This window comes from Eumetopias jubatus, unplaced genomic scaffold (assembly GCF_037043125.1).
Source record: "Eumetopias jubatus isolate StellerSeaLion01/CBP00866 unplaced genomic scaffold, mEumJub1_p1.0 scaffold_3, whole genome shotgun sequence".
NCBI classification, from domain to species: domain Eukaryota; kingdom Metazoa; phylum Chordata; class Mammalia; order Carnivora; family Otariidae; genus Eumetopias; species Eumetopias jubatus.
Window position 1 is genome coordinate 38079060 of NW_028274809.1, and position 23882 is coordinate 38102941.

A 23882-nucleotide genomic window follows, 5' to 3' on the forward strand; every position below is an offset into this window, starting at 1 on the left:
TAGGGTAGAGTACTGACAAAGAAACATGTATTAATTCACTTCATGTATATGTATATGCCAGGCCCTATGCCAGGCACTGGGTTTACAATGATGAGCAAAATGGACATATTCCCTACTCTCAAAAAGCTGGCCATGTGGCATAAGGCAGTCAGGCAGCAATGGGTATGGAAACATACATGTCTAATTTCAAAATTGAGAGAAGTGTTGTGACATTACCCAACATGACGTTGTAAGGAGAGGTCCAGAGGTCCCGCCTGATGAGGCACCAATCACACTGAGACTGGAAAGCCAGCATTTGAGAGCCATGGGTAGACCATTCTAGGCAGAAGAAACACCCCCAGATGTTCAAAAACCCTAGGGCAGGAAAGAGGATCTTTTCCCTGCCTAGGTCTGTGTCTCTGGAGCAGGGTATGAAGAGATAATGGCTCCAGACAAGGTAGAAGGGGAAGTTTATGTATGCGCTCTCCAGTTCTCAGAGACGGTCCCAGGCCCATCTCTAGGCAGTTTAATGCCAAAAATGACACATGGACCAAAAATACTAAAATGGTATGTTACCTTTCCTCACATTTACAGAAATGTCAATGTCATATGTAGCTGAAATGAATGCGTCAGAGCACATGTCCTTTAAGCTTGTGCTTCTCAAACCAGAATCCAAGTACCCTGGGGGATATGCAGCCTTGTGCTCAGGAGTACAAAGGTTCACAGGATAAAACTCTTCCTGGAATATCAATATTATTTAAGATGGGGAGATGGAGAACCGCACTTTTTTACATAATAGGAATATAGTTGAAAAGAACGCAAGGTTTGCATGGATTTTAAGATATAACATTAGACTTTAAAGAAACCTTATTCTTGCTACAAATCACTTCACACTGTACTTGGAGACCATCCTTCAAGGATACAGGTATACTACCATTTGCTATTGGTGGTATTTGGCTAAAAAAAAAATTAAGAGGCAGTGCATCATCAGGTCAAATGCCTTGTAACTTTTTCACATTATGCACACATAGAAAAGCATACAGGTATAAGAGGATAAAGCTTTTCTGAGCAGAAGGGGGCGCCCTATTCTTGGCACTTCTATAACAGGTTCTCAGCATACCAGTGGGCTAAGGCATACTGGGTGGGAAGCTCTGGGATGTGTAATGTTAAGAAGTGACTCTGTTCGGGAACAATTATTAAGTAATTGTTTAGAATTATCACCTCACCACATGACCTGAAAGATTTAACACACCAAGCACCCAGTCACTCTCCATGAGACCTTCCCAGCCACCCTGCCTTGCCACCACTTCTGTTAGGGCGAATTTTTCAGGAGATATAAGTACTTTGTCCTGTGTAAGTATCCTTCATCAGTGGCTCTGGGGATTGGCATGGGCCACTCCCAGAGCCCTGGAGTGAGAAGGAGGGACCTAAGTATAATATCCGTATAGTAAAGTCCATTAATCTTATGTGTACAGCTGAACAGAACACAAATGTTCAAGATACAAAACATCTCTTTATATGTCAGTTCTATCTCAATAAAGCTGGGAGGGAGGAATGTAGAGGGGGAAAAAGATGGTACAGAACACTTCCAACATCCCAGAAAACCACTTCATCCCCCTTCCCAGTCTACATCCTCCCACGCAGAGTAAGCATTACTCTGACATCCACCACCAGAGATTAATGTTGCCTGTTTTTGAACTTCACATAGGTTGAAGTATACAGTATGTACGTTTTTGTGTCTGGCCTCTTTTGCCCAACATACTATCTGAAATTCGTCCATGTTGCTACACAGCAGTGAGTCTTGCTTGTTTATCCTTGTGTAGTATTGCATTGTATGAATCTATACCACACTTTCATTCTTTTAAACCAAAAGAAATTTAGAAGTACTAGGGTACCCCAATACTGAGAACAAGAAAACAGGCACAGAGGGGCGCCTGGGTGGCTCAGTCGGTTAAGCGGCTGCCTTCGGCTCAGGTCATGATCCCAGGGTCCTGGGATCGAGCCCCCTGCATTGGGCTCCCTGCTCGGCAGAGAGTCCGCTTCTCCTTCTCCCTCTGCCTGCAGCTCTGCCTACTTGTGCTCTCTCTCTATCTCTCTGTCAAGAGAGATAAGATAAATAAGATAAGATAAACAAAATCTTAAAAAGAAAAAAAGAAAGAAAACAGGCACAGAGCCACAAAACCGATGGTTCTCACATTATATAATCCCCAAGTAAATAAGAGGCAGATTATAATTACATAATTATCACAGCATATAATTATTTCTAAAATTCATACCCCCCCATGCTAAAAAAGGACTTGTGGCATACATAGTTTTATAGATGGTCTTCTGATGCTCTAAACTTACAGTCAGAAAGGTTTACTTCCACTGGTCACTTGGGTGTGACAGTGGACAAGTACATTTAAAGGAAGTGGAACATATATATATATACTGTAATTCCAACCAGTAAATTAAACTTTACTGGGTTTTTGGGAACCAGTCTGAACAATGTAAATTCTTCATGATGTTCTGCCCTAACTGTAAATGATGTAAATAATAATAATAATAATAACAAGGATTTTCTTTTAAAGTTTATAGCCTGTTAATAAAAATCAGAACTAAAAATTACATTGAAATTATGTTTGTCTTTTTTATCTTTAAACTTAAGGGATCACCTAAAAACTTTGTAGGTTATAATTTAGATCACTGTCCACCAGGGAGACTTTGATGCGACATTGTACAGTATAAAAAAATAAGATGTTTAACCAGCATATGACCATGGGAAAATTGTCTCCTATTGCAAAATAAGAGACAAAAGAACGTCCATAAAATCAGTTTAGTTTTCACCAGCTGGTTATTGTCAGCTATTCAAGAAAATGTCAGAGAGACCCTCCCTTAAAACTTCCTTCCCAGCAGGAATTCTTTTGACAATGACTTCTGTTTAGGATTTTCCTGTTACCATTCTTTTATTATTTTTTTAAAGCATCATGGATGTAAAGAATTGTTTTGTGTTTATAGTTTTTGAAGTGGTCTTGCCTTACATTAGTTTTAATATCACACCTGTAATTTCAAGGATTAACATTTTTTATGTTTTCTCTCTTAATGGTGTAATTAATACGCATAAACATACAGATTGGAAACCAAAATTTGATTTCGAGGTGAAGGTCGTTTCCCGATGCTTTTTAGGCTTAGGAAATCCACTTGCTTCTCATTGTACAATATTATTTTATCTTGGTTTTGTTCTTCTAGTTTTCATATTTACAGTGTGATTTTAATTCAGTGAAGTGCAAACCTGTCTTGAGCTTTCCCAAAAAAATTATAATAATAATAACCTTCAACGAGAAGGAGGAGGATGTTGTTGACTCAGCCAAAACAAGTGCCTATTGATGTATATGCTTTTCTTTCAGCTTACTAAAAGGGTTATCTAAGGATTTAAATGAACTTAAGAGACTCAGTATTTGCAACTCTTCTTGACTGTATCCTTTTCATCATAGGGGACATTTTGCCTAAATCTTTGGAAGGATTCTTTATCTACGAAGAAGAAGGCTCTGGCGTTCCCGGTTCCATTAGGAAAGGAAATGATGCCATCGTAGTAGAACAATGGACTGTTATTGAGGTAAGCCACAATTTTCTGACACTTTAGCTTAAATTTTATATTTAGTTTTACATGATAAAGATCTTCATTGCCTAATACATACAGTATCCTTCAAACACGTGTCTGTGCAGGGTTCAGAATTTCATCACAAATGCATAAACAAACTTTGTTCAGATTTGTGAAAAGGTGATTTCCTTTACTCAATGTTCAACTTCATTATAAGAAAGCAAAATAATTACCTATATCTAGATAGCAGTAGACTCCCAAAGATTTGACATTCTAATCCTAAGTAAAGATCCCTGGCGCTGAGATTCTCTTTACACATGCCATGACAACTGGCTGAAACTGAGAAAAACTCAGTCAACAACTACCATTTTATCTCCACAAACAACCAAGGTGACTGACTTTGTTTTTACCTTGTAAATTGACTTTCAAAGGCAAAAATATCCAAAAGGTGTTCTCTCTCTCGCCAGGCCAGATATGTGCACACAGCCTTGTCCTTCCTAATCAGAGATGACATGGCTGATGCTGTCGTGCCCTCCGAATTCAGATGTCCCCGAATGGCCTGCCCTTGAGGTGTACAGGCTGAGTTCAGGCAGACGTGCTGTGTGTGTGAGGGCCTCACGACAGGCTCTTTCAGGGACACCGTTGCCTTTCTGGCCTGATAAGGGCAGAGAGAGAGGCATAGCTCGTTTTCAAGGAAACTCAAACTCCCACTGAGGGGGAGGAAAGGATTTGGGGATAGAGGTAAAACTCCAAGTAAAAATCAATTCCAAATGAGTAAAAAGCAGGGAAGTGACTCAGCATCTAAGCCCTACTCACCTTTCACTCCCCCATCTTCACTTCCAACTCTTGTCCTCACTTCCCAGTCCCTTGACCAGTGTTTCTAAAACTGTGGTCTATAAACTGCTTGGATCCAAATCACAAGGGAGATTTTTTTAAAGGCAGATTCCTGAGCCCCGTACCTTACAGTCTGATGCCTGAACAAGGCCAAGGGAACAAGACAGAAGGAAGGTCCAAACTCTGGAGAACCATATGGAAACCTCTCTCCACTCTGATCCCCAGTGTTTCTACCTTGGTTCAATGGTTAGAAGGCAGCAGGTAGCAGAAAATGAAGCCCAGGAAGAGTGCAGCTGGTGAAATTGTGTTTCATGGAGTGTGAACTCCCTTTGCTGTCACACCCATTACCCATTATTGTAATCACCTGTGTAGCTGGTTGTCTTTGCCATTAAGACTATGAGCTCTTATGCTTATCCATGCAGGGTTGTGAAATCAAAACAGATTATGGCCCCCTGCTGCACACGCTGGCTGAGTTTGGATGGCTCCTGACGAGCGTGTTGCCTACACCTGTACTACGACATGACAGGTAATGCCAAAAGATCCTTACAAACTCTCATTTAATCCTAAAACATAGCTCATTTGTTAGATAACTCAGTTCAACAAATTCTTATTTAATGTCTACAAAAAGCATTTCACCAAACTTCTAATCTGATTTCATGGACCTTGGAGATCAGCTCCTCTAATGCCCTCAAGTTATAGATGTACAAGCTACAACATCTCCTTCCCAGGGGGGCATGCTCAAGTTCACATGGCAGAGCCAGGCAGGGGCGTGGGGACTGACTCCCAGCTGAGGGTCTCTCAAGATACCAGTTCTTCCTAGAGTGAAGATTGAGGAGAGATCAATCAGCAAACAAAACAACTCAGCCCCCTCTGTAGACCCTTTGTCCTCCTCTTCGGCACTGTGTGTGCAAATCCACCCTCACCAGAGTGCACGGCCAGGGTCAGGACTGCAGTGCGGGCCAGGGAGGCCTGGATGCAGACGCACAGGCACTGCGGTCTCCGCTCCTCCCCTCCAGGGAGGTGGCTGACTGCCCCCGACCCCAGCACAGACTTGTTAGCTGTTTCCACTCAAATGAAGTGCGCACATTAGAACCAAAATGCCATTACTGGGGCGCCTGGGTGGCTCAGTCGTTAAGCGTCTGCCTTCAGCTCAGGTCATGGTCCCAGGGTCCTGGGATCGAGCCCCGTGTCGGGCTCCCTGCTCGGCGGGAAGCCTGCTTCTCCCTCTCCCACTCCCCCTGCTTGTGTTCCCTCTCTCTCTCTCTCTCTCTCTGTCAAATAAATAAATAAAATCTTTTTTAAAAAATGCCATTACTTCACCAATACCAACTTTTCCTTTTCTCCTTTTGCTGACCTTCCCTATTTCCTTTCCTGTGAAGGAAAAAGTGAATTGTACCTTTTTTTTTTTTAAGAGAAAGAAAGAGAGAAACCAATTAAGTCTTCTGTATAAAGTGCTTTGCTATCCCCTGGACTCAGCGATGTTCCATCTACCTTCTTGGCTTCCAGAAAATGCTTGAGTGCCAACGAGGTTCTGCCTGGGCCGCAGCTGCCTGCAGAGGACAGCACAGTCCCAGTGGCCTTCCCCTTCCACAGCCTCAATGACCAACCAGTTAACACTGAGTAATTGTCAGGTGCAGCTCGAGGTAGCAACTCCTCCTTTCTCAGTCTTACCCACCCTCCTGCCTTCTCTGGCTTTTCCAGCTTAGCAATTTACCCCTGTCCAGTATCCCAACTTCCCCACAAACTTTAAAACGTTAGATTGGCATGGCTTTATAATAAAACCACATCTTCAGGGAGAGGGACAAAGGTTGATACAGAGCAAAGATACTCAAGCTTTAAATGGAGGGGTTAGAAGTAAGCAATTAAGCTGCTTTTCTTCTCAGAGATCTATTGGTAACTGTTCTCACATTATGAGTGACAACTCCCTGAAGCATTATTTCCCAATGTTTTAAATCTGTGACATTCCTGTCAGGTCACAGTATAGCAGTAATTCTCAAGATTCGGTCTTCATACCAAGCAGTATGAACCACCTGGGGAGCCTATGCACATACAAGGGCTGGAGGCCCACCCCAATGGAATAGTCAGAAGCTTTGAGGGTGAGACCCATGAATCTGCATTTTCACAGGCCCCTGAAGCTCCTTAACATTAGAGGAATTTTGCAGAAGGTAGTGAGAAAGGAACTCTTCATCCCTACCTTTCTACCCCTCACAGTCATGCCCAAGCATTGGTCTAGTCCACTCCCCACCCCTCTCAGAATAATTTGTGTACGTGGCCTTCTCATCTTTTTGATGGTTCTCATAGGTGTATAATTTAGGGTGTCATCTAGCTCCTTATAGTTAGCTCTTCCTAAAAGTACTCTAAATTTTGAAACTTTCATGTTCCTTTTTCCCCAATAAAAAAAATATATATTTATCACCTCCCTCCCATTCACTCAGAGATTCTGCTCTCATGAGTCTAAATTTTTCTTGGGACACCTAGTTGGCTCAGTCGGTAGAGCATGTGACTCTTGATCTCAGGGTCCTGAGTACAAGCCCCATGTTGGGGGTGGGGCCTACTTAAAAATAAAACTTTTTAAAATATTTTCTTAAAATGGTATGACTGACTGACTGGGCACTGATTAGGTCTAGCCTACCAGGTGGGAAAAGAGGTCTCAAGTATAATGTGAAGGGAGAGGGTGGTAGAACCTGGAGCCACACTTGACCACCTTGTCCTGTGTGTCAAACTGCATAACATCACAGGCTGTCCCCAGTGAGTAGAAGGCCCGGCTCAGTGGAATGAGGAGTGGCAGTCCACTGGTTCTGAAGCAGAGGTAGCACCACTACCTCACCACCATCCCAGCTTCTCCTGTCTCCCTAGGACCCCTTGAGGCACTATGAGGTCAGGGTAGGACTTTCAGGCCCTCCTTGTGAAGGTTCATCTTTATGTGTAATTAAAATAGCAAAAAGTCTACTTACAGGACTGCTCATTAAACAACTTTGTAAGAGCAAAAAATTGAACACAATATAAATGTCTATCAAAAGGAGTGGTGTGTGTGAAGGTTAAAAAGCTATACAGCAAATTCTAGTAAATGGTCAGCTCTTGGGATTGTGGATGGGGGACAGAACTACTTTGTCTTTATACATTTTCTGTGATTTGACTTCTTACAAGGAACACATATCTATCCTATTTTTTTATTTTTTTAAGTAAAAAAATCAATTAATAAAAAGATGTGGAACTATATATAGTGTGTCTTGAAGGAGCCTATGGCTGGTTAAGCTTAAATTTAGTACATAATCAGGCTTGCATTTGGGTTGAGGCAGGTCGAACTTACGTACCTACGCAAGTATAGGTTGTAGAGGAGCAGTAAAAACATATAAACCGTCAAAGTTGGATGGAATCCTCATGTAAACATTTAACAGATCCCCGCTTAGAATCTGCTGTTTACCCTGGATAGAAAATAGTAGAAAAATACTTTTCAACAATAATCGCCCTTATGCAACAAGGCACACTAGAACAATGTCTACTGTTCTTCCATATGCCAGGAACATTGTGTAATATTGATATTTATTTTGTTCCTTTACATTTTGTAACTTGGGTCCTTCTAGGAGCCTGCAAGGTAGACGCCCTAGGATGAAGGTGAAAGTTCATTGTTATTATCTGGTAACAAATATTATTGATAAAACCTGTTAATCCTCTGCCTTCTTATTCTTGTCCAAATATGCTATCTCTGCAACAATCATATGCTTGTCTTAGCTGCTTCAGTACACACAAAGGTAGTACTCACTGTCAGCCATGTCATCTTTAAATATAAAGAAAAATACTACATACAGTTCATCTTGGTCAAGGTAGAGGATAGAGCCGGAACGTTTTTTGGTCTCTAAAACTAGAGGAAGAATCCAGGCTGTGAACTAAAAACAGATCTCATTTTAATTACAGCTTCACCATGAACTAGCCATGTGACCTTGGGAAGTCACCTAAACTCCTTAAGCCTCATTTTCCTCAGCTGGAAAATGGCACAATAATATCAGCTTTACTGGATTGTCATGATGATTAAGCAAGACCATAAAATTAGAGCTATTTTATAGCTAATCCTTTAGCAGAACCAAAATCCCGAAGGAGTTGAAACCAATTATGCAAGGGTGATTGCTCAACCTGTCCTAAATCAAGATAGTTCAGAAAATGTAAATACTGTAGTTCACTATATACTAAATCAGCACTGAGGATTACAAGCCAAATAAAGGAACAGAAATAAATAACACTATAAAAATACAGACTTACAAGCATACACACACCCAGAAAAACCAATATCTGTCATGATCTTTTTGGGGGGGCCCACATGACTTAGAACCCTTTCCAGTAAGAATTTTCCTCCTTAAATATTTTTGCCTCTTATACAACAATAGTGTCTTAAGCAATTTCAACTTTTTCCCACTCTTCTGTCACATACACCATAACTTGAACTGTCTATACATAAGGTATTTTCCTCTCATTTCTTTCATTACTCAATTATATTCTGTTACTAGTTTGCATAAAAATATTTTCCCAGTGTGTCCTTACACTAAGGTTGTTGCTTCATTATCTTAGGCAATATCATACCACCAACGTTTAAAGCGACATTGCCATGGAAACATGATAATGTGGTAATCGGATAGCACTACATTATTCCAGGGTTATTGTTGTCAGCTGTGAAAACTTGCCAGAATCCCTTCTTAATCGTTATCACTATGTGATAACTAACAAATGGGCCCAATTATTTTCTTTTCAAGAAATCAAGGTGAAAATTGACATTAAACTCTTAGGGCAAATCTGGTAGAGGATCAAATTAGCCCAACTAGCAGCTAATATTGCTGACCTTAAAATAATCACCAGAATAAAATGTAAGAGGAGCCCAAGTTCCCTCTGTTTGGCTACCTCAAACCAGCAGGGTCATTCCCCACTCCCTGAATAATAATCTGGAAAGGGATGGGTAGGGGAGGAGCATCTTAACAAGAACCCAAGGTGATTCTGATGTACTTTCAGAAACACTGAATTATAGCCTTACAGAGAGAGAAAGCATTTTAGAACACAATATAGAAGAAAGGTGTACACCCTCATATCTCAGAAGACAGAATTTAAAGACAGGGTCTTTGGGGTACAGTGAATCAAGTTACACTGTTCTGAGAATACAGAACAAGTCTGATCCTTAAGAACAAGATCTGAATAACAAAAAGAGAAAATTATCTTCTCGCTGTGATGTTGGGGGCCCTGCTCCGTCTTGCGTTCTCTGCAGCCCCTGCAGACAAGGCTCCACAGCCTTGCGGTCACCACAGCCCAGAAGCACTGAGAAGTCTACGTAGTCATTTGAGACACTTATGTGCCCCAAGGATTTCCTCTCAACCTTCAAGTGGCAGCTAAAGCAGAAGCTGCATATTTATACACAGTTGAGGGAAAGGCTAGGGCTTCATGTCTGGTCCATTTTAATGCAGTTCTCTTCCCTTTCTAATTTAAATTCTGTAGAAACAGTATGGTGTAATTCAGAGTCAAGCTCATAGTAATCTTGCAGTGAGCAGCATTTTGATAAGGCCACGTTTTTTAAAATAGTCATTTTGTCTACTGTAGATACTTCCAGTTAACCACTTCGTCAACTGAACTTAAATTTTTAACATTTTGTCAAGCCGAGGGGTTAGGAGGAGCTAAATTGTGGGAGTGCTCTTTTTAGTTTTTAACACAGCATATTAATGTGAGTATGACCCCGAGAAACAAACCAGGGTCATAAGGCAAAGGAACTTTGTGACTAAGCACAGAGCTATAAAGGTGCATGCTAAAATAATTTTTTAATTTTGCTTTTAAAAAGTGAATTTTATTTCATTAAAATATGAAAAGCAAGGATTTATTCATTTCTGAGTTGCAAACATTAAACATGGCAATTAATTAACGAATGAAATGATACAAAACTAATCAGAAAATATAAATTAACATAACAGTTCTGTTTCCTCTAGTCTAATGGATTTTGGAACCATAAATGAAAACTTTTATAAGAGTATGTTTATTTCACAAACGACCAAGCAGTTGCAGATAAACCACTCATTTGGAACCAGCTCAGCTGTATTCAAACTGAATCACATTTTCACATTTTATTTTAAAATGTTCTTTCAGTTCAACTCAAGTATCTATTGAGTGCCTGGTATGTACAAGGTAATATTTTATCCACTCTAGAGGCTGACTCTGGCTTCATAATTGGCTTGGAGACACAACACAGTTACAGATAACTAATGCAGCTCCCCCTGAAACTAATAATACACTATATGTTAACTAAATTGAATTTAAATAAAAAAATCTTTTAAAAACATACACATAACTAATGCAGAACAGATCATGACAGGTCTTGCAGTGGAGGTCTACAGTCTGTATTCACAATAGGAGCAATACTGCCCCAGGGTAGTGAAAATTGGTTGTGGGAGGAGGTGAAGAAATCTTAAGATACTACAGTGGTTTGTGGTCCTACAAAAGGTCACAGTACCTAAACACAAACACAGCATATCTCTAGTTTTAAAGATACTATTTATTTATTATTTATTTATTTTTTTTTTTTTGAGTGAGAGAGACAGAAAGTATGAGCAGGGGGAGGGGCAGAGAGACAAGCAGAGTCCCTGCTGAGCAAGGAGCCAGACTCAGGGCTTGATTCTGGGACCCTGAGATCATGACCTGAGTCAAAGTCTGACACTTCACCAACTGAGCCACCCAGGTGGCCCTCTTTAGTATTAAAATTTAAAGGGGGGAAGGGGGCATGGGGCGCCTGGGTGGTTCAGTTAGGGAAGCCTCTAACTTTGGTTCAGGTCAGGATCTCAGGGTCCTGGCTCTGCACTCAGCAGGGAGTCTGCTTTTCCCTCTCCCTCTGCTCCCCCCATGCTCCTCCTCCTCCTCTCTCTCTCTCTCTCTCTCTCAAATAAATAAATAAATAAAATCTTTAAAAAAAATTTAATGGGGGATTTGGGGAATTAGAGGATAAATATCTAAAAAAGTCTTCTTGAGGGACACCTGGGTGGCTCAGTCGGTTAGGCGACTGCCTTCGGCCCAGGTCATGATCCTGGAGTCCCGGGATCGAGTCCCACATTGGGCTCCCTGCGCGGCGAGGAGCCTGCTTCTCCCTCTGACCCTCCCCCCTCTCATGCTCTCTCTCTCTCAAATAAATAAATTTAAAAATTAAAAAAAAAAGTCTTCTTGAGGAAGCAATAATGAAAAGAGTTGAGCATAAGGCAGGTGAATATGCTTGAAGACATCCGTGAAGGAGGAGGGCAGGTCTGTGAAAACAGTGGTATCTGAGGGGGACCTTTAGGAAAGAACAGAGCTTCCAAAAGCAGTTTTAGAGAGCAGAATACTCCTGGTGGCAGATAGGGCTAACTATTTATTACTCGGTTTCATCTCATGTAGCAGCACTGATCTGTTGGTAGTGGCTGCCTGTAACACTATAAAATCCAAGGATTCTGAGACTAGAACCAGGCTTAGCAAAAAAGACTGCAGTGACCAATTAGTGATGTCTGCCATGTGCATAGAATGTGGAAAGTTAAGGTATGAATACCACAGATTATTTCCTTTCTCTAGCAATCTTAACCAAAAAAACAGGAAAGTGCAGGATATATTCAAGGAAAAATGAATACAGGCCAATGAATTCCTAAAGACCTCTTCTAATTCAAAACCCAAAGAATTCAAGACTGATTTTTACCAAAAAATAAATGTGAAAGGGGAGGGAGCATATTTATCATGTGTAAATCTACATTCTCCCGCATGTCACCATTGCACGTACTCCTAAAACAATTTGTCTTAAACACACCCGTAGGAAGTGCACAAAACACAAATGGGTGTAATTGTAATCACTTGTATAATTTACACTGGACAAGGAACAGTCCGCCTGTTGCTGGCATCTTAGAAGCACCCCCATGTATTTCCTACTCCTTTCACTCAGAGGTAACATCCTAATTTTTAGGATAATCACTTCCTTGCTTTCCCTAAGAGTTTGATCACTCATGCATGCATACCTAAACAACACAATTTAGTTTTGCCTGTTCTTGAATTTTATGCATATGGATATACAAATATAAAATATACTTCAACGTGTTGTTTCTTTCACTTAACATTGTTTATGAGATTTACCCTTGTTGTTGCATGTAGCAATTTCTTTATCCATCCTGCTTACTTGTGATTTGGTTGCCTCCAAAGGTTGGTTATGACAAGCAGCGCTGTCCTGAACATGAGCAGGGATCCTAGTGCACATAGCCATGAGTTTCTCAAGGGTATAGATCTAGAGGTGGAATTGCTGGGTCATAGGGCATTTCTTTAGCTTTATTAGATAAATGCCAAACTCTTTCCAAGTGGAATGTTGCAGTTTACACTCCTAACCACAGAATATGAAGTTCCCATTGCTCCAATAAAAATATTGTCAGATTTTTACATTTTGTCATCCTAGTGTGTATACAGTATGATCTCAGTGTGGTTTTAATTTGTATTTACCCAGTTACTACTGAGACTGAGCACATTTTCATATGTTTATTGGCCATTTGGATTTTCCTTTTATAAAGCACCTATTTAAATCTTTTTCCCACATTTAAAGTTCTATTTATAAGAATTTTTTATATATATACTGGATATCAGTCCTTTATTTTTTACATGTGTTGTAATTATCTTCCCTAATTCTTTGTGGCTTGTCTTTTTACTCTTTCTGTGATGTCTTTTGATTAACAGAAGTTTTTAATTTTAAAATAGGCAAATGTATCTTTTTTTTTTAAGATTTTATTTATTTATTTAACAGAGAGAGACACAGTGAGAGGGAACACAAGCAGGGGGGGTGGGAGAGAGAGAGAGAAGCAGGTTTCCACTGAGCAGGGAGCCTGATGCGGGGCTTGATCCCAGGACCCTGGGATCAGGACCTGAGCCGAAGGCAGACACTTAACGACTGAGCCACCCAGGCACCCCCAAATGTATCTATCTTTTACCCTTCTTGGTATATCATTTAAGAAAATCTTCCCCTTTCCTGAAGCAGCTAGGGAAGGGGAGAAGTGAATTATTTTTAAATTTGGCTATAACATGGGCCATTTTAATATCTCTAACACAAAATTCTCTAAGCTACAGTTATTATAAGCTGCTGTGCCTAAAGGGTAGGTTTTGTGAGAAGGAAAAGGAATAGTTAAAGCTTAAAAGAGTTATAATAAACGTCAGTGAACATCATAGATGTAAAAATACCTAAGAAGCCTTTTATTTCACCTCCAAGACTTTGCTCACTTTTATGATTTTTTTTAATGCATGTTCTGGACATCAATACATTAACACAGAAACCAAATGACCACCTTTTCATACAGTCTTCGAGTCTTCAAATATTTGCTGAGCACCATTTAGAAAGGGGACTTTCTGTTAATTAACATGGAAGATGCAAAGATGAGGAGACAAGATCCTCAGGGAGCTCAGACATGGTAGGGGGAAATGTGTACCAGCAACAAGACCTGGTAAAGGGAATGAGCTCCATATGAGGGTTCCATGGGAGCCCCAAAAAGGAGGTGTTGCTCTTCAGTTGAGGGATCATTGAAGACTTTCTGAAAGAGGTCACCTTGAAATGAATCTCAAAAGATGGACAGCCTGGAAAGAGGCAGAGGTGGTGTCATGGGCATTCTGGTGGGAGAATACCACAAGCAGGAATTCCAAGACTAGACATGAGCAACTGACAATTCACACAGGACCATCAACCATGATCTTGGTTTTTTTATATTTTGAAAAATGTAGAAAGACTTGCTCCCACCTATCCATAAATTCTAAGTGTTCCAGCTCTGTTTCAAAGATGCTTGAGGGGCACCTGGGTGGCTCAGTTGGTTAAGTGTCTGCCTTTGGCTCAGGTCATGGTCCCAGGGTCCTGAGATCAAGTCCCACATCAGGCTCCTTGCTCAGCAGGGAGGCTGCTTCTCCCTCTCCCTCTGCCTGCCGCTCCCCCTACTTATGCTTTCTCTCTCTCTGTCAAATGAATAAATAAAATCTTTTAAAAAAAATTCTTGAAATCATAAGCAAATATTGGACCAAGCACAAGTTCCTGTTGTCCTCATTACTTCCTGCAAAAACAATCTAAAAGTTTAAATGTCACTAAAGATATTATCAAACTGTGATAGAACTGCTTTTTAATTTTGTTTTTGTGCTTGTTTAGTAATGCTGTTCACTCTTAACTGAATTCATGGGGCGAATTTTTTAAAGCACAATTTCAATGATCCACCTTATATGTGGCATTTAAATTCCATGGGTCAAGATCTTGCTCCTGTCTCTCTTTGCTTTTGCCATACAAACACCAGGACCTGTGTGGTCTGTTTAAATAGTCTAATTGGCCCAGGAAAAAAATGAACACTTGTCTTTATTTTCTTCATTATTCTCCACTACAACTCCTAAACATTATAAGCTGAAATGATACATTTGTGAGATGCTACATAAATATCTGAACTTTTGCAAAATAGTCTATGCTTATCCATTCATTACAAAGTTTTCCAGTCAGAATGGAATTAAATTAGGCCACTCTTCTCTGTAATCAGGGCTTTACTGAATCCCTTCTACACTTGTTGTATAGATAGTATGCTGGTGTGGGAAATAGAGGAGACTGAAGACAAAACTCTTAAAAACTCTGGGTCTCAATTTCCTTATCCACAAAATGGGGAAAATAATACCTTTGTGCCCACCTTAAAGAGTTATCAGAAGAGGGGTGCCTGGTTGGCTCAGTCAGTGGAGTGTGTGACTCTTGATCTTGAGGTTGTAGGTTCGTGCCCCACGTTGGGTGTAGAAATTACTTAAAAATAAAATCTTTCTAGAAGGTGGGGGAGGCTATCATAAGAAACAAGCGTCCTCATTTACAAGGAAAGCACTCAGTACATCAAAAGCACCACACAAATCCAGGTTACCCTTCTTAGTTTAGTCCATGAGGTCTTCTGTTGTTGGGAAGCCAGTCTTTTTCTTGGTAATCTGTAGATGCCATAGCAAACCCTGCTCCCTTAAACAACACCCAAATAGAAAGTCTTCTTTTTGTTTTCATATGAAAGGCATAGAAGAAGGTAAGGAAGAGAGAAGGAAACATTTATTGACTGTCTGCTATGCTTCAGGATCCATGCTAAGAATTTTACTTCCACCACCTCACTGATATTGTTAGAACCACCTCTGTTTTACAGAAGAAAAACAGGAGGCTCAGAAAGTCTTGGTGACTAGCTCAGCATCACATAGCTAGTAAGTGGCAACACTCAGATGCAAACCCAGTGTTGGTCTGACTCTAAAGCCATACATGCTGTTTCCCCCACACTCGACTGCCTTTCTAATAAATATGTCACTGACAAATGATGTGTCTGCACATTTCAGTGTGAAGCTGTAGAGCTGGTCAAAACCCCATTTTCTCTCCCATCTGTGGCCTTACTCCTCTGTTTCTGCTGTAAATACAATCTCTGGTTCACTCTCCCCAGATCCTACACTAGTGTCTGCCCACATTAAAAGGTGAGTGTAATACCAAGACAGAGAGCAAAAGGCCCTTGTCCCAGGGACAGCAGCAATGCTGGTGGTCTCTCTTGCTTCTTCTAGGTCTACACCTGCCCTCTGGTTTTTGCCTGATCCTAGCTATGAACCAAGAGCTGACTGAGGCTTTATCCTTTCACTCTACTTCAACTGATCTGACCTTTGCCTTATCTCCTTTAGTTTGGATCAACGCCCCGGGTCCCACATGAACTCTGGCCTCTGGAGTCATGATGCTTTCCTGGTCCTTCTTCTGTACTATGACCCTCCTTTCCCTTCCCCAGTCTGGGCCCTTTTATCCCTTCATCCTGCTCCCCTCCATTGCCTGCAGGGAACTTAGCGCCCCCAGGCCTGCCCTGGCTGACCCGTCCCTTGTGCTGCCTGTGCCCTCATGCTAACAGGGGCACAGGGATTATCTGCTGCCCTCAGGAAGGAAGAACTAATGAATGTTTTCATATCTTTGCAGACTATTCCCTTGACGAGCTTATCCTTGCAGCTTACACTCTTGACCAACACAGGTTGTGCCAGAACTCTTTCAGAGCTTATATGTAAATCTAGCGTTTCTCAAAAGCTGCATTCATTTCTGTTACATCAAAGCATGATTGCCTATTAATAATAGTCTAAAAGAGAATTTGAAGATTCTTAAATTCCTTGCAGGAAAATACAAAGTTACTCAGTTAACTTTTTGGATGAAAATTGCTGCAGGGAATAGGAGACAGAGGTCTTGACCTCTGAGTATCTGGGGCATTTTAACTACTCTCTGGTCCTGTAATGACATCATCAGTCAAATACTTTCAGAATCTGTGCTATGAGGCAAATATTCCACCCCAGCTCAGTAAATAGAATTACCTCAGGAGCCACTGGAGACAGTGAGGCACTCACCCTGCCAAATAGTTGTCCCTCTGTAAGGCTTCAGACCTCTTTCCCTTAGTTCTACCATGTTTAGATTCTCCAGACCAAAAAGAGTTCCATACCTCACAGATGTTCTGAAAAGAGCAGGACACATTTTAAATCAGAATGGCCCTGGGGCGCCTGGCTGGCTCAGTTAGAAAAGCATGCAACTCTTGATCTCAGGATTGTGAGTTGAAGCCCCACATTGGATATAGAGATTACTTAAATAAATAAACTAAAACAACAACAACAACAAAGTGAAAAAAATTCAGAATGGCCCTCAGAAAACCAGGGACATAGCAGTCTCAGACATATTTCAAATTGAGGCGCTTGTTCTAAGGACCTCCCCAAGAGATGGGAAAATGCTGACCTTCCACAGTCTTACCTGGGCTTCTGAAGACTGTCCTAAGATAGCCTTTGAGAAGGCATCTCTTCATTTACTGTTTTACCCCACTAGGAAAGGTCGAGAAGCCTGCTCTATTTTTTTTTTTTTAAGATTTTACTTATTTATTTATTTGTCAGAGAGAGAGCACAAGCAGGGGGAGCGGCAGAGGGAGAGGGAGAAGCAGGCTCCCGCTGAGCAAGGAGCCTGACGTGGGACTCGATTCCAGGACCCTGGGATCATGACCTGAGCCAAAGACACTTAACCCACTGAGCCACCCAGGCATCCCAGAGAAGCCTGCTCTAGGTAAAACATCACATCCTAGGGCATTCAGACTTGCCTCAGCCTATAATGGGTTGGAAAGAACTCACTCCAGGTCACTCACAATCCCTACCCTGACATTCTCCTGCTTTCTATTCAAGAAGAATAATTCTGCCCTGAGCCCTCCTCATCTTTGCAGAGTTCTAGGCCTGGTTCCCTAGTGGGATTCTCTACCTGAATCACACACTTTGAACATTACCAAGAAACCTCCTCTGTATTCTCAGGTACCTTCTCCATTGACTTTTCTCTCTAGAAGATATTCTAGATTCTAAGACACTTAACTCCACCCTACATTTCATTAAACAAATAGAAAAAGTAGAAAGGAGGCGCCTGGGTGGCTCAGTCGTTAAGCGTCTGCCTTCGGCTCAGGTCATGATCCCAGGGTCCTGGGATCCAGCCCCACATCGGGCTCCCTGCTCAGCAGGAAGCCTGCTTCTCCCTCTCCCACTCCCCCTGCTTGTGTTCCCTCTCTCGCTGTGTCTCTCTCTGTCAAATAAATAAAATCTTTAAAAAAAAAAAAAAGAAAAAGAAAAAGTAGAAGGAAATCACATTTGTCGTACACCTTCTAGGAGCAGGCACAGTGGAGGTCTTCATACACATCAACGTAATTATCCTTTGCAAAGTCCCTGACAGGAAATGAAAGCCAGAGAATTAAAAACTTTGATAAAGTGGTATCATCAGCTATTATGGTAGAGTTGGGATTTAAACTCAGGAACTCTTTGGCTCCAAAGCCACTGCCTTTTCCAGCATATTCCATACTTCCCAAACACAGACGAGCCTATTCTGTATACTGCTAGTCTCTTCCCTGTATGCCTACATCACAACCCATGTCTCCTGATGATTGTTCCCAAAAGTAACAATATACAGTTACCCCTTGAACAGCATGAGTTTGAACTGTATGTGTCCACTTATAAGCAAATTTATTTTGGTAAATATAGTATAAAACTGTAAATGTATTTTCTCTTCCTTATGATTTTTTTCATAACATTTTCTTTTCTCTAGCTTACTTTATTGTAAGAATACAGTATATGATACATATACAAAATATGTTAGTTAACTGTTTATATATTTGGCAAGGCTTCCAGTCAACAACAGGCTATTAGTAGTTAAGTTTTTGGAGAGTCCAAAGTATATGTGGATTTTTTTTTTTTAAGATTTTATTTTTAAGTAATCTCTACCCCCAACCTGGGGCTCAAACTCACAACCCCAAGATCAAGAGTCACATGGTGTACCTACAAAACAACTTAGGTGCCCCCATATGTGGATTTTTGACTGCGGTGGGGAGGGGGTTGATGCCCCCTAACCCTCATGTTGTTCAAGGGTCAATTATACTTCATACCAAGTCTTTTCTTCTAATCAAAGACAAGGTTGAACTAAAATGAGATTAGACTAGAAGCATTCTTTTAAAAATAAAAATAAAAAAGAAGCAGTCTCTTATTACCACTTTGGGGGAAATTTTGCTATTTCTCAAAATTCAACAGTATTAGTAAGTTTGGGATTTTCAAATGGCGTGGGGTTAACATATACCGCTAGGGCCAGAGTTTCAATGTTGCATTTGTTTTCCAGAAAAAGAGCTCAGCATAAAATGCAGCTAATAGTGAGGTTTTGTTTGGGTTTTTTGCATAATAAAAGTCGTAACTGAGCAACATTAGCTACAGACACTCCTCCCCATAAAGCCATGGAGACTGTGAAAAGCATTTCAGAGAAATACAAACCCCAAGTAGTCTTTGGCAAGGGGTAATTTGCCATGATGATAGTTAAATAAGGAGAATACTGAGTAGCTGACTACAAAGAAGCATCTGAAAATAAAACTAGCTGTGGCTCAAGTCCCTCATCTGAAAATGTATATAAAATCTCTCACATGTGACAGCCTAAATTGGTCTCTTCTTCTTATGAGGCAAATTTGACAATGCATACCAAGAAGCTTAAATCATACCCTTTTGACCTAATAATCCTACTCCTGAGACTTTATCTCAAGGAAATAAGTCATAAGAATAAGGAAGACTATCCATATTTTACAACATTATTTAAAATTTAGTGGAAAACTGGAAACAACCTAATTTTCCAATAATACAGGAAAGGCTTAATACATTTTAGTATCTTAATTCTTTGAGAGACTGCAGCTATTAAGAATATGATCACAAGTGTACAAACAAGGAAAGGGAGTTTAGTGAAAAGGATAGAACACAGAAATGCAAATATGTAGTGGTTACAGAACTGTGAAAATTCTCATTTTGATAAAGACTAGGAGGGGCAAAAAAAGATAAAAATACTTACATTAGCACATTGAGATTACATGTTTTAAACAAATTTTTCTTTGGTAATGACTATATTCAGTTTTTAGGCATTTTTTTCTTGTTTTTCCAGCTACAACTTATATAGAATCATATTTCATAATTATTTTTGGATCAGAAGATTATATTACAAAGGATACATGTGGAATATTCTAGCCAAGTGTAAAATTGAGAATTACTAATTTGCCAATACTAACACTATTGTTTTAATTTGCAGTGAAGGGAATTTGGCTACAAAGCAAGTTGTGTTCCTTCAGAGACCAGTTATGTGGAATTCAGCTGCTCAAACCCCAGAAGTGAGTAAAATTGATGCTTTACTAAATGTTCTACTGAAGCATTTAATCCTTAAACTCTCACTGTAATTCTAAATGGTGAATACAGATGAGGAAATGTGGACTTGATATGGAAATAGTCTCTAAGCCAACATATAACAACAAAGGAAGTATGTCAGTAACCAGATGACAGGAGACAGTTCTGAAGGGGATCAAAATATGTTACCCAAAATGTGCCACCTGGGCAAAGGATTATTTTGAGCTGAAGGCAATTAAGAAACACAGACATAGGAGTAACTTTCTATCCTCTCCCTTTCTGATAAAAAACAGGGCATAAATTTCCCTTTTTAAAGGTAACTGGCTCAGTCAGTAGACTCCTGATCTTGAACCTACTCTGACTCTTGATCTCAGGGTTGTGAGTTCAAGCCACATGTTGGGCGTAGAGATTACTTAAAAAATAAAATCTTAAAAAAAAAGGTAACAAATTTCCATTTGTAAAGTTGTTCCCCTCTCCTGTACTAGGAGGAGAAGACTCCTACTAATCACCAGAGATGACTTATTGCTAGAGATGGCACTGACTTGAGTATACATAAACAAACCTTACTAAAATAAACCTTATCTTCCATTAGGTTTGCCACATACATACCTTTCCACAATTCACTGCCCATAGAAGCCCAAAGCCCTGTTCCTTTGTGTAGTCACTTTGCTAAAATCATGTATAAGCTCCCAGGTCTCACAACCTCTTTAGGTTTTCACTTTTTCTCTGTGAAGCCCCCATGGACATCCAAAATAAAATTCTTCTCCTGTTAATCTGTCTTTTGTTAGTTTAATTTGCAGACCTCAGGTACTGAAACAAGAGGATAGAGGAAAAGTTTTTTGTGAGTGTGCCTAATATTGCAACAGTCATACAGATGGCCAACACACACATGAAAAGATGCTCAACATCACTAATCATCAGAAAAATGCAAATCAAAGCCACAGTGAGAGATCACCCCACACCAGTCACAGTGGTTAATATAAAAAGGATAAGAAATACAAGTATTGGCAAGGATGGGGTAAAAAGGAAATCCTTGTGCACTGTTGGTGGGAATGTTAATTGGTGCAGCCACTGTGAAAAACTGTATGGAGTCTTCTCAAAAAATTAAAAATAGAATTACCGTATGATCCAGTAATTGCACTTCTGGGCATTTACCTAAAGAATATGAAAACACTAATTTGAAAAGAGATATGCACCCCTATGTCTATTGCAGCATTATTTACAATAGCCAAGATATGGAAACAGTCCAAGTGTCCATCAATACATGAATGGATAAAGAAGGTGTGGTACACACACACACACACACACACACACACACACACACACACACACACACACACACACCATTAATGGAATATTACTCAGCCATAAAAAAAGAATGAAGTCTTGTTGTTAGCAACAACATGGATGGAGCTAGAGAGTATAATGCTAAGTGAAATCAGTCAGAGAAAAGACAAATACCATACGATTTCATTCATACGTGGAATTTAAGAAACAAAACAGATGAACAAAGAAAAAGACAAAAAAAAAAAAAAACCAGACTCTTAAATATAGAGAACAAACTGGTGGTTACCAGAGGGGAGGTGGGTGGGGAGACAGATAAAATAGGTGAAGGGAATTAAGAATACACTTACTATGATAAGCAGTGAGTAATGTATACAATTGTTGAAACACTATTTGTACACCAGAGATTAATATAGCACTGTACATTACTTACACTGCAATTTAAAAATAATAATAAAAAAATAAAAATATTACAGAGATTCCATTTATACAATATTCTCAAAAAGATAAAACTACATTGTAGAGAACAGGTCAGTGGTTGGGGAAGGGAAGTGATAACGGGATCGCACAGGAGGTTTTAGGGAAGATAATGGAACTGTTCTGTGTCCTATTGTGGTTACACAAAACTATACATGGCTGTGGAAATTCATAGAACTATACACTTTTAGTATATAATAATCTAAAAATTAGAAGATTGGTTTATAAATCACATAGACTACCTTTTTTTATGTCTTTGTCCTTCATTAAAGTCTGTCCTTGGTAGAAACTAAAAGAACAGTGGAACAGACCAATGAAACTGGGAGCTGGTTCTTTGAAAGAATTAATAATATCAATAAACCCTTGGCCAGACTTATCAAAAAAAAAAAAAGAGAGAGAAAGGACCCAAATAAATAAAATCATGAATGAAAGAGGAGAGACCATAACCAGCACCGAAGAAATACAAACAATTATAAGAACATATGATGAGCAACTATATGCCAACAAATTAGGCAATCTGGAAGAAATGGATGCATTCCTAGAGACATATAAACTACCAAAACTGAAACAGGAAGACATAGAAAACCTGAACAGACCTATAACCAGCAAGGAAACTGAAGCAGTAATAAAAAATTCCCAACAAACAACAGCAGCCCAGGGCCAGATGGCTTCCCAGGGGAATTCTACCATACATTTAAAGAAGAATTAATACCTATTCTTCGGAAGTGGTTTCAAAAAATAGAAAAGGAAGGAAAACTTCCCAACTCTTTCTATGAGGCTAGCATGACTTTGATCCCAAAACCAGACAACGACCTCACCAAAAAGAATTACAGACCAATATCCCTGATGAACATGGATGCAAAAATACTCACCAAGATACTTGCCAATAGGATCCAACAGTACATTAAAAGAACTATTCATCATGACCAAGTGGGATTTATTCCTGGGCTGCAAGGGTGGTTCAACATCTGCAAATCAATCAATGTGATACACTACATTAATAAAAGAAAGGACAAGAACCATATGATCTTCTCAATAGATGCAGAAAAAGCATCTGACAAAGTACAGCATCCTTTCTTTATTAAAACTCTGAACAGTGTAGGGATAAAGGGAACATACCTCAATATCATAAAAGCCATCTATGAAAAGCCCACAGTGAATATCATTCTCAGTGGGGAAAAAAATGAGAGCTTTTCCCCTAAGGTCAGGAACGCAACAGGGATGTCTACTATCACCACTGCTGTTTAACATAGTACTAGAAGTCCTAGCCACAGCAATCAGACAACAAAAAGAAATAAAGGGCATCCGAATTGGTAAAGAAGAACTCTCTCTCTTCACAGATGTGGAAAACCCAAAAGACTCCACCCAAAATGGCTAGAACTCATACAAGAATTCAGCAAAGTGGCAGGATGTAAAATCGATGCACAAAATTGATTGCATTTCTATATATTAACAATGAGACAGAAGAAAGAGAAATTAAGAAGTTGATCCCATTTACAATTGCACCCAAAACCATAAGATACCTAGGAATAAACCTAACCAAAGAGGCAAAGGATATGCATTAAGAAAAATATAGAGGGATGCCTGAGTGACTCAGTCAATTAAGCGTCTGCCTTGGACTCAGGTCATGATCCCAGGGTCCTGGGATCGAGTCCCACATCGGGCTCTTTGCTCAGTGAGGAGCCTGCTTCACCTGCCTGCTGCTCCCCTTGCTTGTGCTCTCTCTCTCTGACAAATAAATAAATAAAATCTTTAAAGAAAGAAGGAAAACTATAGAACACTCATGAAAGAAACTGAGGAAGACACAAAGAAATGGAAAAACATTACATGCTAACAGATTGGAAGAGAAATTATTGTTAAAATGTCTATGCTACTTAGAGCAATCTATACATTCAATGCAATGGCTATCAAAATACTATCAACATTTTCCACAGAACTGGAACAACAATCCTAAATTTTGTGTGGAACCAGAAAAGACCCCAAATAGCCAAAGGAATGTTGAAAAAGAAAACCAAATCTGGTAGCATCACAATTCTAGACTTCAAGGTCTATTACA

At 39.9% G+C, this 23882-nt stretch overlaps 1 protein-coding gene across 2 annotated transcripts in view; it reads left to right on the top strand.

The window, feature by feature from the left end:
- Positions 1–23882, top strand: part of RFTN2 (raftlin family member 2) — a 66678-nt gene that overhangs the window by 34044 nt on the left and 8752 nt on the right. For both annotated transcript variants that reach the window (XM_088022076.1, XM_028125371.2), the window contains exons 7-9: positions 3453–3574; positions 4816–4919; positions 19974–20052. In XM_088022076.1, coding sequence (XP_087878202.1) covers positions 3453–3574; positions 4816–4919; positions 19974–20052 — 305 coding nt within the window. The remainder of the gene's footprint in view (positions 1–3452; positions 3575–4815; positions 4920–19973; positions 20053–23882) is intronic.